This window comes from Gouania willdenowi, chromosome 2 (assembly GCF_900634775.1).
Source record: "Gouania willdenowi chromosome 2, fGouWil2.1, whole genome shotgun sequence".
NCBI lineage: Eukaryota > Metazoa > Chordata > Actinopteri > Blenniiformes > Gobiesocidae > Gouania > Gouania willdenowi.
Window position 1 is genome coordinate 3555487 of NC_041045.1, and position 13558 is coordinate 3569044.

At 33.3% G+C, this 13558-nt stretch overlaps 3 protein-coding genes and 1 non-coding gene across 4 annotated transcripts in view; 1 reads left to right on the forward strand and 3 right to left on the reverse strand.

Annotated features, from left to right (window-relative positions):
• Positions 1–1050, reverse strand: part of LOC114478273 (FERM, ARHGEF and pleckstrin domain-containing protein 1-like) — a 55624-nt gene extending 54574 nt beyond the window's left edge. Inside the window, exon 1 of the mRNA XM_028471239.1 lies at positions 909–1050. The gene's annotated coding sequence lies outside the window, so the exon portion shown is untranslated. The remainder of the gene's footprint in view (positions 1–908) is intronic.
• trnai-aau (transfer RNA isoleucine (anticodon AAU)) lies at positions 101–174 on the reverse strand. Its single transcript has one exon. It is a non-coding gene; the product is annotated as a tRNA-Ile (tRNA).
• jagn1b (jagunal homolog 1b) lies at positions 387–2741 on the forward strand. Its single transcript, XM_028471569.1, has 4 exons — positions 387–669; positions 925–1022; positions 2021–2093; positions 2164–2741. Exons 2-4 carry the CDS (start codon positions 934–936, stop codon positions 2551–2553), a joined length of 552 nt encoding a protein of 183 aa, XP_028327370.1. The 5' UTR covers positions 387–669; positions 925–933; the 3' UTR covers positions 2554–2741.
• A 97-nt stretch (positions 2742–2838) lies between these two features.
• On the reverse strand, positions 2839–13171 carry nfkbiz (nuclear factor of kappa light polypeptide gene enhancer in B-cells inhibitor, zeta). Its single transcript, XM_028471493.1, has 10 exons — positions 13098–13171; positions 8937–9084; positions 8034–8259; positions 7165–7270; positions 6898–7044; positions 5734–5797; positions 5496–5656; positions 4840–4950; positions 3714–3881; positions 2839–3634 (listed from the first exon to the last, which is right to left on the reverse strand). Exons 2-10 carry the CDS (start codon positions 9016–9018, stop codon positions 3599–3601), a joined length of 1101 nt encoding a protein of 366 aa, XP_028327294.1. The 5' UTR covers positions 9019–9084; positions 13098–13171; the 3' UTR covers positions 2839–3598.
• Between the last annotated feature and the right edge of the window lie 387 nt (positions 13172–13558).

The following is a 13558-nucleotide window of genomic DNA, read 5'->3' on the forward strand; positions in this document are numbered from 1 at the left end:
GATTCGATGACCACTGTGTACACATGGTAATAATTAGGATTTCAAAACGATTCCAATTGTATTGGAGGATTTTGGACAAAAAAAAAAAGATAATAAAGAGTGGCCCGTACGGGGATCGAACCCGCGACCTTGGCGTTATTAGCACCACGCTCTAACCAACTGAGCTAACCGGCCACGATGAGTTTGAACCAAAATACGAAACACACCAACCTCAAAATTCCAATACCGTATTTTTTTAACTATCATAATTTCTCTTATGGCTCTTAATACCAAAAAAAGTTATATTTTATAATAATGTGGTACCTTTTACGGACTGGGCCATAGCTCGTTCTTTATCAGGCATGATGAATCAGCAAATCCCATTTTAACTGTTTAATCATTAATTTTACAGGTCCGCAACCCACTCTTTGGGTCCGAAAACACATGATAAAAAGCTCTAGAACCCAGTTTGGTTTGAATGTCTTTAGAGGAGGTGGGATTAAACTAGTGTTACTGATAAAACACAACAGAGGACGCACCAATAGGAGCTCGAAACGTCATTTTTTCCCCCCATCTGGTTAGCCTATGTTAGCCGTGTACATGGCACCAGCTAGCTAGCAGGCTAGCACATTTGTAACGCACAGTTTTACCGAGTGTGTTTAGTTTTTAATCATTAAAAGCACCTAAAAGGTGAGTATTATGACTGTTAGGTTTGAATACATTGTCGGGGTCGTTATTAGCTAACATTTTCATTTATAGTTGTCTGTCTTAGCCGATGCTAAGTTCAACGCTAACACGTTCAGTCGCTGGTTTGCTTGAGCTCCATTCTAAGCACAGGTGGAGCAGCTTCTTCATAGAATGTGCTTTATTTATTATTAAAAAAAAAAAAAAAAAAAAACAGCTTTAAATAATAATATTAATAATAATACCTGTGTTTTCATTTAGGTTCCAAGCATGGCCTCTCGAGCTGGACCCAGAGCAGAAGGTACTGATGGCAGTGACTTCCAGCACCGAGAGAGGGTCGCATCCCACTACCAGATGAGGTTCGAGCACTTGTTTGTTTACCTAATATCACAGCTAAAGAATGTATAAGTTAATGCAATATTTTAAATTAATTAAGACATAATTAGGGGTGTCCTGAGCCAACGTTTTCACGTACGATACAATACCGATGTGACAACTTTGAGTATTGATCGATACCGATATCAATCCGATACAATATCAGCACAAATCATGATTAGTTTTTGAATTATTTTGTAGCGTAGACTGTTGAAAAAAGTATTACTTGGAGGTCATTAGTCAGATATGAGAAAAACTGACCTATTTATAACTAACCATTGAGTTGCATCAGCGTATTAATAAAATTAATAAAAAAAAAAAAATAGAACTAGAAGATCCTGAAAAAAAGCGTTGATAAATCCAATAAAAATGTAATATTTGCAAGTGCAAAATAACAAATTCATATTAGATTCAGTATTTATTTATTTTTTAACTGTCAGTATTTAGTTCAATTCAACTTTATTTACATAGCGCATATTACAACAGAGTCATCTCAAAGTGCTTAACAAAATATAGAGTCTATAGTAAAGTAGTAGTTGTCAACTGCTGGATACCAGTGCTGGATAGGTCTGCTTGTATGGGAGATTTAATATTCATTCTTATGAATATATACTGTACATTAAATAGTGCAAATAGTAGTAGTCAAGGAATTAAAAAATAGATTTATGATCTGTAATTAATAAATCTAAATGTTTAATCTCACCAAAAAAAATGCTAAGAAAAGCCCTTGAGGCTCAAGAGACCCTTAGAAATAATCATTTTCACTTAAGTAATATTTGCTTTGCATGTAACACAAGGAGCAGGTTGAAGCTTCACTGGTGTTGTGATGAAAGTCGTGTCTATTTTAACTGATGACTGCCTTCTACCTGTTAATTTAAAACATCACTCGAGGGGTTTGAGAGCCACAGGTTGCTGACTCATGATCCTGTTGATATTTAAACACACCCTAATGGGAGATATAATCTGTGTTCCCCTAAACCAGTGTCGCTCTGAAGTCTGAGATACGCAAACTGAACATCGTCCACCTGCTGATCTGGTTGCTGATGGCTGCTCAGGTAAAACATGCATGTTTTTTCTTTTTTTTTGAAAACACATCTCTGATTGTCGTCGTCTTTTCTTCTTCAGGTGATCGTGAGCCAGCTCAGCCTCGTGTCCCACAAAGTGGTGGCCTCCCCGTACCAGTGGGAGTTCCCCTATCTGCTGAGCATCATCCCCACTGTCTTCAGTTTCTTGGCTTTGCCTCGCAACAACATCAGCTACCTAGTGATCTCCATGATCAGCTCGGGGCTCTTCTGCGTGGCCCCACTGATCTACGGCTGTATGGAGATGTTCCCCGTAGCTCAGCAGCTTTACCGCCACGGCAAAGCCTATCGCTTCATCTTTGGCTTCTCCGCCGTGTCCGTCATGTATCTGGTGATCGTCATCGCCGTGCAGGTGCACGCGTGGCAGATCTACTATAGCAAAAAGCTGCTGGACCAGTGGTTCACCAGCACACAGGACAAGAAGAAGAAATAAAGTCACCTGGACTGGAATGGATGCATAAATATTAGAAACCAGTCCTGCACAAGGGCACCATCTTTTCCTCTATTTATATTCAACACAAACCATTGTTGTTGTACAACAGTCCTCAGACACATCCTAACTTCTTTCTGTACATACGTACTGTTCAAACATTTCAATTTACAATAAAAATGTCTGGAAAACATCGTGTTACTTCATCAGGTAAAAAAAAAAGTCGACTCGGAAAAAATAGAAGATGCACAAGTTGATCAAAAATATTTATTCAAATAAAAAGTCATGATGAAAGAAAGTAAACAATATTCAATATTGTTGGATTGTAAAGTAAAGAACATCACAATTTTACACCAAGATGTATTTAAAAGAATATTTTTAAACATCTAAATAAATGTCTACAAAAATGTGTTTTATATACTTGCAAATCCTAGCAAACAAGCTATCAGCAGTACTTTAATGCCCCACTAGAGGTCAGAACAGCCCACACTTATAAGGATTACTGTTGTCAGAATAAAGCAGATTTGTTTATATTTTGCTATAAAAACGAATGGAAGTTATTAAATGCACATAAAGACAATACGTTTTATTTAAAATACCATTTTGTGATGTGATTTGTTTGATTTTTGAATATATTTACATTTAACTCATATTTAAGGCCGAATTTGTAGACAGTTGTTACCTCGAGCCATGAATTAGACCCCTTACAGGAAAAAAATAAATCCAAATGCTTCAAATTAAAGTTTTCATCACTATAGTTACTGTAACTATAGTGATGAAAACTTCTACCTTTCAACTGTTAGTTACAACAGTTGAAAGGTAGAATTTCCCTGAAATAAAGAATATCATCATCTGCAAATAGAGCACACTCGGCGAATAAAGTAGAAATAGTACAAAAAATAAGATTGGAAGTTTTTCCACACTTTTAGACGTTACATAGTAACGAACAAGGACAATGTTTCAATGAAAAAACCAGCATTTGCCGTCTTCTGGCAAGTAACTGTTGTATAACCCAGACTGTCTCACTGACAGTGTTTCTGAATCTCACTCACACCAACATTTTCCTTTTTAGGATCTGCCGCACCTGGAGAGACCATAAATGACCGGTGTTTAAGTGAACTAAAGTTCAAAATAGTAGCATGAAAAGGTCATTGTTTACTTACCTTGTCACCAACAGAGTCTGCAGAGACTAGCTGTACTGGCAGCTCTTTATCCAAGTTCCTGATCCCAGGGTCGGCTCCTCTCTTTATCAGCAGCTTCACGGCTGCCACTTGACCTTTGGGTTTTTGTAAAGCGCAGACGATGTGCAGGGCAGTGTTTCCATCGTGTGCCTGAAAGCCAGCAATACATCAGGTGTTTTCTATGGATTCAATAAACATTCGGGAAGTCGGCCGTTGTGACTTTTCTGTATAGCAACGCCAGTCGCTTAATTTGTTTGGGGGTAAAACAACGTTAACGTATTGACTCCCATTGTAACTGAAAAGGTTTCAAAAATGCTGTTTCAAAGAGCTGTTGTGTTTGGTTGTTCGTCCAATGTAAAAAATAATACTGATATAATGTTTTATATCATCCCAAAAGAAAGAGAAAAATCTGGTAGGGTGAACTGGAAATGGGTATAAACTCCAAAAACGTCCCATTCCTCTGTGTGCTCTCAACATTTCATAACCGGCGAGTGAACAGTTAAGATCCTGAAATGAGGATTGATACATCCCATCCAAGAAACATGAAAAGACAATCACATATAACATGGGAGGACAGGAGCGGGAGAATTGTGTGTCGCCACAAGGGCGGCGCCCCGTATCCTTAGATGAAAAATGGAAAAAACAGGTGGAAAGGAGAGCGGAAAAAAGGCAGATCCTACACTAAGTTCCATTAGGGGCATACAATGCTGTACACTGTGATTAATGGAGTGTGAGGATTTTACAGCAGGATCTTTACAATTACCTCATAAATGAACCCAGTGAGGAACCCACATGGTAAAGATCTGTGTAGGGGAAATTGGGCCAATGTTTTGGATTGTTCATCCAAGTGTTGGCTGGGACTTTGTATGGACACTCCCTAGCACTGATAAGTCAGCCTTATATCGTCCCCTGGCCTCTCCTGGTAGTGTTTCTTGATAGTTGTAGACCACAACGGGTTATAAACCACCCCTGTATTGAAATAAAGACGTTTTTGTCATTGGACGAGTTGTTTTCCCCCCATTTCAAGATGGCGCCCGTTTATTAACTACCGCTAACGTCATCTGTGATGTAAGCCCGACTTCCCGAATCCACAACAAAACACACTGACCAAAGAGTTGACAAAGGACAGCGACATCGACTGCTGGAGGAAAATGTTCAGCAGCTCCAGATTTGCTTCTTCAGCAGCGATGTGAACACAGGTTCTCCCACTTTTCTGATCCTGTGTGAAAAAAAACCCCACAGTTTGCTAGGTTAGGTGTCTGCACTTTGCAGAGCTTCACTAGCTGCAATGGTAACCAATGGCAGAGGTGTAAAGAAGAGTACTGATATATCCTACTCAAGTAGAAATACTGTTACTTGATTGAAATTGGACAAGTTCTACATAAAATACTCAAGATAAAGTAAAAAGTAGCTACATTAAATCCTACTCAAAGTAAAAGTTACTCGTTATTTTTCACCCCCTACCTTTATTTTTGGTTATGAATTTTGACACAATTCAAAATGAAAAAAACATCCTCACGCTGTAAGTATAGATACATTTATGAACTCTAAAACTGAGAAAATAACTGACAGTCAATGCTGTTTTGGCACCGTGCATTAAATTTAATCTGATTGGTCGGCTATGATGTGATGCATTTGAGCGTTGTCTGTTTATTTAATTTTTTTGTAGTTTCCATAAGTACCCATAAAAGCAATTCAATTACAGTAAAGTGAGTACTTGTAATCCGTTACTTTCACATCTGACCAATGGTTACCAATGGTTACCTTTGTCCCACAGGAAGCGCCCATGATCAGCAGCGTCTGAATGCATTGCGTGTACACCTGCTTCTTCTGCTCCAGTTCAATGCACTTATTGCGACAGGAAGTCCTCAGCTCTTTGACGACAGCGTTGTGTGAAATTGTCGCTGCTTGGAGTGCAGTGCGGCCTGAAGGCAGAGAAAAGAAAAGCATCCACAGAGTTGCTCCACTGCAGCATCACCAAGATATGCAACCAGCAGCTCACCATCATAGCTGAATATCTCCACATCTACAGGCTGCCCACTTTCAGTCAGGAACTGATGGATACTCTGTGGAGGGAAATCATTAAAATGTTACTCAGATGTTTGCTTAAGGCGTTCTCTTTATGTGAGACCATAGAAATAAGAACACGTTCGGTATTCAGCCAGAATAGTACGAAAATGGACAGCCAAGGGGCAAACTCAGTGGTCCCCAACCTTTATTGGGTCCTGACTCCATTTTGATATCAGACATTTCTGGTGACCCCAGAGAGTTTTTTGTTGTTGTTGTAATTATTTTTATTACTTTTTGACCATATTTGTAATATAGTGTTACGAGTAGCAGTATAGTGACCAGATGCGCCATCTCAGATATTTTATACTATATATTTTTTTTAAATAATTTAAATTTGAGGAAGTGAAAGTATAGAATATAGTTGTTTAAGATTGCATGTGGTGTTTTAATTTGAAAAAGAATAATCATTTTAAAAAAAACTGCAAAAATATACATTCTATTATTATTATTATATTTATTATATAATTATTTAATTTGTATACTGTATTTTTTTAAACTAGATTTATATTTGAGGAAGTGAAAGTATAGAATACAGTCAGTTAAGATTGTGTGTGGCATTTTACTTTGAAAAAGAATAATTAAAAAAGCATATTTTTATTATCATTTAATGAACTAATTCTTATACTGATTTCATTTTACTAGATTTGCATGGTGTTTTAATTTGGAAAAAGTTACAAAAAAATAATTTTAATCAGTTATTATTTTTTTAAATTTTTTTTTTTAAAATCAATTGTTAGACATTTCAGGGGACTTTATTTGAAATCCGGGCGACCCAACATGGGGTCTCAACCCCAAAATTAAAAAAAAAAAAAAAAAAAAAAACGGGCTAACTACATGCAACGAGAAAGCGTCTAGTTGTTTTTTAAATCATATTTTATTTCACAAGTTCAAAATTGTACATTTATTATTACTGTTTTTTATTTAATTACTAAATTTAGCAAAAATCCTTTTTTAATGTGATGAATTTGACAGCTATCCTGGTTATTTACATTGGCTGAAGCTAGCTGCTGCGTGCAGTTAGCCCCAGGCAAGATGGCCGCCAAAGTGGAGCTCTTCTTGCACAGATTATGTCCATTCTCCACGCGTAAGCTCTCACCTGAAGACTAGGGAGGTGGCCTTTCTCAGCACACACATGTAATGGGGTCCTTCCCCACACGTCATACACGTTCATCAGCGACCCCAGCGTCAGGAGGTCGTAGACAATTAAGTGCTGGTCACTGGCAGCAGCTAAATGAAGGGCCGTCTGTGCACAAAGAGAGAAACCCAACCCACCAATCATGTCTAGTCTATGTTGCAGATGACACACTTCAATTTCAAACACTAAGAAATAATAGAATCATCAACGTGTGGGAAGAGTTTGCACCTGATTGTTGAATTCTTTTATGTCGAGGAATCCCAGGACAGCCATTTTTGCTGCTAGCACGTAAGCGAGAGCTCGTTTGCCCTGAGCAACCACAATGTGGAGAAACCTGGCAAGAAGAAGAAGAAGAAGACATCACAGTTGACCATCAGGACACTTTCAAGCCCCAACAAAAATCAAGGAACATTTAAAGATGCATTTCACCGATGCCTTTTGATCAGTAAATAATGTATTATTTAATATCTATATTCAACGATGAGGAAAACATGCATTAAAGAACAATATCTACTTTAACACTCAATTAGCTGCCTTTCAATCAAAAACAAGAACTTGGAACACTTGTAGAGAACGAACCCATGGAGTTTTAACTGAAAATTTTAATTCAGAAAAAAAAAAGAAGTTTTGAAAATTACATGCATTTTATTTCAGTTTATATTTCATAAACTTCCGCTTTAAGGCTTATTGCACCTGTGCTTCAAACCAGGGCTGGGGTCAATTACATTTTTCAGTTACAATTATGTTTTTAATTACTCATGTTCAGTTATGATTACAGTGATCAGCATTTTTTCCAATTATTTTTTATCCTCAGAAAGAAAATTCCGTTCTCCATAACTAAAGTTAAATTACTGATCCTGAAATAATTAACCTAATAAAAGTTATAATAAATCATCTAATTTCTTCTTTATCGATTGGTTTCCTCTTCAGCTTCGTAATCAGTGAATATATAGGTTTTAATATATTTTTGTGTCGGAATCTGAGCTTTTTTGTGTCATATATACTCCTCAATTTAATTTTTAATTAAAAAAATGGTAAAATGTGGAAAATGCATGAACCAACCATTCTCCTTGAACCTTTGTTTGGGTTGTACTCACGTGTCACCATCTGCATCCTGCATGCACAGCACCTCAGGGGATAAGTGTTCAACTTTGCACCACTCTCTCTGAAGCTGCCAGTGGAATAGAGTCGTGTTGATGCTGGAGGCGGGGATGTTCTGTTCCTGCAGGGCTGCAGATGGACACTCGGGCTGAAAGTCTGGATGTTGCTTCATCACGAACAGCTCTTCTGCAGTGTTGTTCATGCACATGGATTGGATCCAACCTGGCAATCAATGTCAATAAATGTCATGCTATCACAGTAAACATCAGGGTGCAACTTGTGGAATGTCGCCACCAGAAAAGAGAAACAAACACTATATAACCTGTCCAGACAGGCTTGGGTGGAAGGAATTAAAAAAACGAGATAAACCCAAATGTTAAACACAACACAGGATTAGTGGAAATGAAAAATCTCTTGAAGCATTTTCTTCTTTGGAACAAAACAAGTTACTTAAGAAGAAAGAAACTTGATAAACTTGAACCATTATAGAAAGAAACTCAGTTTTCTGCTGTGCAAACGGAAATATTTCACTTTTTAATGTTCATGCTGTCACTGTACTACTATTGGTTTTAACCAAACAGGCAGAAGCAAATTATGAACTGCAGGAGTATTGAGATTAGTAACAATTAAATGATTGATTCACTTTTAAACAATGACTACAATAGAAATGTATTTTTAATTTCAATTTTTGCCATATAAATGGTTTATAAATCATTCTCAACAACCTGCATTCATGCCAAGTAAAAATCACATGCTTGAACCTAGGCTGAGGTTCCTCATTAAATAAACCTGACTTGTAATCGTATAAATATCCGCCTTTGGAATGTTGGCACTGCTGTCTGTCCAAAATATGTCTGCTATTCTCATGCAGTCACTCCCCTTAAAACAATATTAATTACCTGTTTGTGCAAAGCCACCTTCTGCAAACAGCATCAGCCCTCCAGTGTTCGGGTCTCCTACATCCAACATGTTCACCTCCATCCAACGCTCACACCAACAGGGCAATGGAGTGAAGCAAGAATGGATGACTCACTTTTCTGTGGAACTCTGACAGATCAGTGAGAAATAATGAGACATCACTGTGTGGGGTGTGAGCTGCACTGAACACAGCATGAAAGCACTGCAACGCATAGTGAACACAGCAGGCAAGACCATTGGTGCCCCACTCCCCTCCTTACAAGACACATACTGTACATCACCCGCCTCACCAGAAAAGCTACCTTGATAGTGAAAAGAAAAAAATCTTATAAACCCCTCCCCCATTCTTAACAAAAACATTACAAATTAGATGACCTCACCGATGCCAAAAGATAACAATAGCCCAGAACAGATGTAATCAACTTTCGATTTCAACAATTTTCACTTTTTTTTAAATTTTTTTTTATTTTATTTCTCAATTATTATAAATGATTTTGCTAAAACAACAGTTGTTGTAAATTTAATAATTTTCACATTCATCTTTATACAAGTTAAGTATGTGCTGTTTATACTTATATTTGAATTGAAGAATATTTGAACAACATTTTAGATCGTTTTCTAGAGAGTTCCATTGTATCACACCAGATACTGAGACACACATTTTTTTGAGGGTATTTCCTGCAAAAGGTTGTTTTAAGTCATTATTTCTTCTGCTTGTCTCACTGTTTACAGTAAAAAGGGTTTGAAGTCCATGCGGTAACAGACAGTGTTTTGCTTTATGAACAACTAATAAAGTTTGTAAAGAAACCAAGTCCTTCAGTTTGAGTAGTCCTGACCTCAGAAACAGTCCTGTGGTATGCTCTCTTAGAGCAACTCCATTAATTATTCTTATTGCCCTTTTTTGCAAAAGAAACAAGGGCATTAAATTAGTAATATAAGAATTACCCCATATCTCCAAACAATACATTAAATATGGCAAAATAAAGGTGCAATATAGAATTCTCATTGCCTTGTAATTCAACATAAACTTTACTTTACTCAAAACGGCAATGTTTTTACAAATTTTATTTCTTACGTAAGCTATGTGCGACTTCCACTTACATTTTTCATCAATGAGAACTCCTAAAAACCTCAATTCTGACACTCTCTCAATAGTTATTCTATTTAAAGTTAAATTAACACTATCAGGATATTTTTGATTTGTGAACAACATATCATAACTAACACTATCATAACAAACTATATAGGAACTCATGCTGCTACTCCCACCTACACACTGTATTTATATATTAGTATTAGTTTTAGTATTAGTATTTAGTATTTATATATTAGTATTAGTTTTAGTATTTATATATTAGTATTAGTTTTAGTATTTATATATTAGTATTAGTTTTAGTATTTATATTAGTATTAGTTTTAGTTTTAGTATTAGATTAGTTTAGTATTTGTATTTATATATTAGTATTAGTTTTAGTATTTATATATTAGTATTAGTTTTAGTATTTATATATTAGTATTAGTTTTAGTATTTATATATTAGTATTAGTTTTAGTATTTATATTAGTATTAGTTTTAGTATTTATATATTAGTATTAGTTTTAGTATTTATATATAGTATTAGTTTTAGTCTTAATATTATATTAGTTTTAGTATTTATATATTAGTATTAGTTTTAGTATTATATATTAGTATTTAGTTTTAGTATTATATATTAGTATTAGTTTTAGTATTTTCGTATTTATATTAGTATTAGTTTTAGTATTTATATTAGTATTAGTTTTAGTATATTTTTATATTAGTATTAGTTTAGTATTTATATATTAGTATTAGTTTTAGTATTTATATATTAGTATTAGTTTTAGTATTTATTATTAGTATTTAGTTTTAGTATTTAGTATTATATATAGTATTAGTTTTAGTATTTATATATTAGTATTAGTTTTAGTATTTATATATTAGTATTAGTTTTAGTATTTATATATTAGTATTAGTTTTAGTATTTAGTATTTATATATTAGTATTAGTTTTAGTATTTATATATTAGTATTAGTTTTAGTATTTATATATAAGTATTAGTTTTAGTATTTATATATTAGTATTAGTTTTAGTATTTATATATTAGTATTAGTTTTAGTATTTATATATTAGTATTAGTTTTAGTATTTATATATTAGTATTAGTTTTAGTATTTATATATTAGTTTTAGTATTTATATATTAGTATTAGTTTTAGTATTTATATATTAGTTTTAGTATTTATATATTAGTATTAGTTTTAGTATTTATATATTAGTTTTAGTATTTATATATTAGTTTTAGTATTTATATATGTATTAGTTTAGTATTTATATATTAGTTTTAGTATTTATATATTAGTATTAGTTTTAGTATTTATATATTAGTTTTAGTATTTATATATTAGTTTTAGTATTTATATATTAGTATTAGTTTTAGTATTTATATATTAGTTTTAGTATTTATATATTAGTATTAGTTTTAGTATTTATATATTAGTTTTAGTATTTATATATTAGTATTAGTTTTAGTATTTATATATTAGTATTAGTTTTAGTATTTATATATTAGTTTTAGTATTTATATATTAGTATTAGTTTTAGTATTTATATATTAGTATTAGTTTTAGTATTTAGTATTTATATATTAGTATTAGTTTTAGTATTTTATATATTAGTATTAGTTTTAGTATTTATATATTAGTATAGTTTTAGTATTTATTATATTAGTATTAGTTTTAGTATTTAGTATTTATATATTAGTATTAGTTTTAGTATTTATATATTAGTATTAGTTTTAGTATTTATATATTAGTTTTAGTATTTATATATTAGTATTAGTTTTAGTATTTAGTATTTATATATTAGTATTAGTTTTAGTATTTATATATTAGTATTAGTTTTAGTATTTATATATTAGTTTTAGTATTTATATATTAGTATTAGTTTTAGTATTTATATATTAGTATTAGTTTTAGTATTTATATATTAGTATTAGTTTTAGTATTTGGTATTAGTAAATGTTTTATCTGTTGTAAAAATTGTATGTCTACCTTTAGTATAGGAATGTCTTTTCTGTTGTGCCTGAGCACTTTATCTGTTCACCGTGGGAAGTGAGAAACGTCTTCTCCATTCACTTGTATGTTTGTGCATGCAAAGGAATTGACAATAAAGCTGACTTTGACTTTGATTAATAATAATAATAAAAAACTAATTGGAAACTAGAATATAAATCGACCAGCAGTCAGGAGCCTCCGTGCATTGCCACAAATTACACATTAGCCGTTGTACGACTACTCATGGTTACGCAGATTATCATTATTTATCAATATTAATATTATTGGTCCTCAACAGGATAGGTAAAATTCTGAGACAAATTTCACTGGAGGACGAACTGAAACTATATAGACAAGGCAAATTTATTTGTACAGCGCATTTCATACACAAGGGAACTCAATGTGATAAAACATTCAATTGTTTAAAATCAATAGGAACATTTAAAATCATGAGTAAAATCAATTCAAATCATCAACAAACACATGACATCAACAACATGACCAAAAATCTCTCTCTCAATCATAAGCAGTGGAGAAAAAAAATGCCTTTAACTTTGAAACTTTAAAAATGTTCACATAAACCAAAAGAGGGCTGGATAAAAGCATATTACTACAGATTTGATTGGGAGCCAAATTCAACATGTTTGTGTTAGAATATGTTAACATGTGAGAAGACATCAGATGAGCAGCGTAAAAAAAAAGTTTCCCTTCATAGTTTTTATGCAATGTCTCTTTTTTTTTTTTGTAATTGTCATTTAAATGGACGTCTTCGTAACTGTATGAAAAAAGGGGCCCGGAAAAATGAAATTGCATCATTTTTTTCTTTACCTAAAGAATAATAAAAAAACAGGAAAGAATCTTGACTAAGGTTCTCATTATTCATGCGTGAGGGCTTAAATACATAAATTAAACTCTGTATTTTCACAATAATGATCCCATCTTAACACAGGCGATGCCTTAAAAATGTCAGAATGAAATTTAACTATACAGTTGCTTAAATTAGTGGAGAAATCAAATTCAACAACCAGAACAAACCCCGATCACAGATAAATAAACCAATTGATTATTTTTACCTCTGTGTGAGAGACTTCCAGCCAGCACACCAACACCTGCAGAGTGAGTGAGCCACTCCTTTCTGACAACTTTCTTCCTCCTATTGTGGAGCTCAATCTCAGCCCACAAACAAGTAATAAAAAAAAAAGAAAAGGAAGTTCTTTCATCCTCAGGGTCTAAATGCAGTAACATGAGGAACTTTTAGTAGGGACATAAGATAAACCAGTAAAAATGCCCAGATTGCAAATGTAAGTTAATCATTTTCGAAGGAATATTGTAAAAATAAATATAAGAAAACCCAATGTTTTGCATTTTTGTTAAAAAAAAAAAAAAAAAAAGGTTAAGAAATGGTAAGAAAGTATTTATACTTATTGACACAATTTCTGATGTCTCCCCCCCCTAAAATCTTTGTTTTGGGCTCTAACGTGGGAATACATTCACATATAGAGAAATTAACAAAACAGAACTGTCATTGAAATTT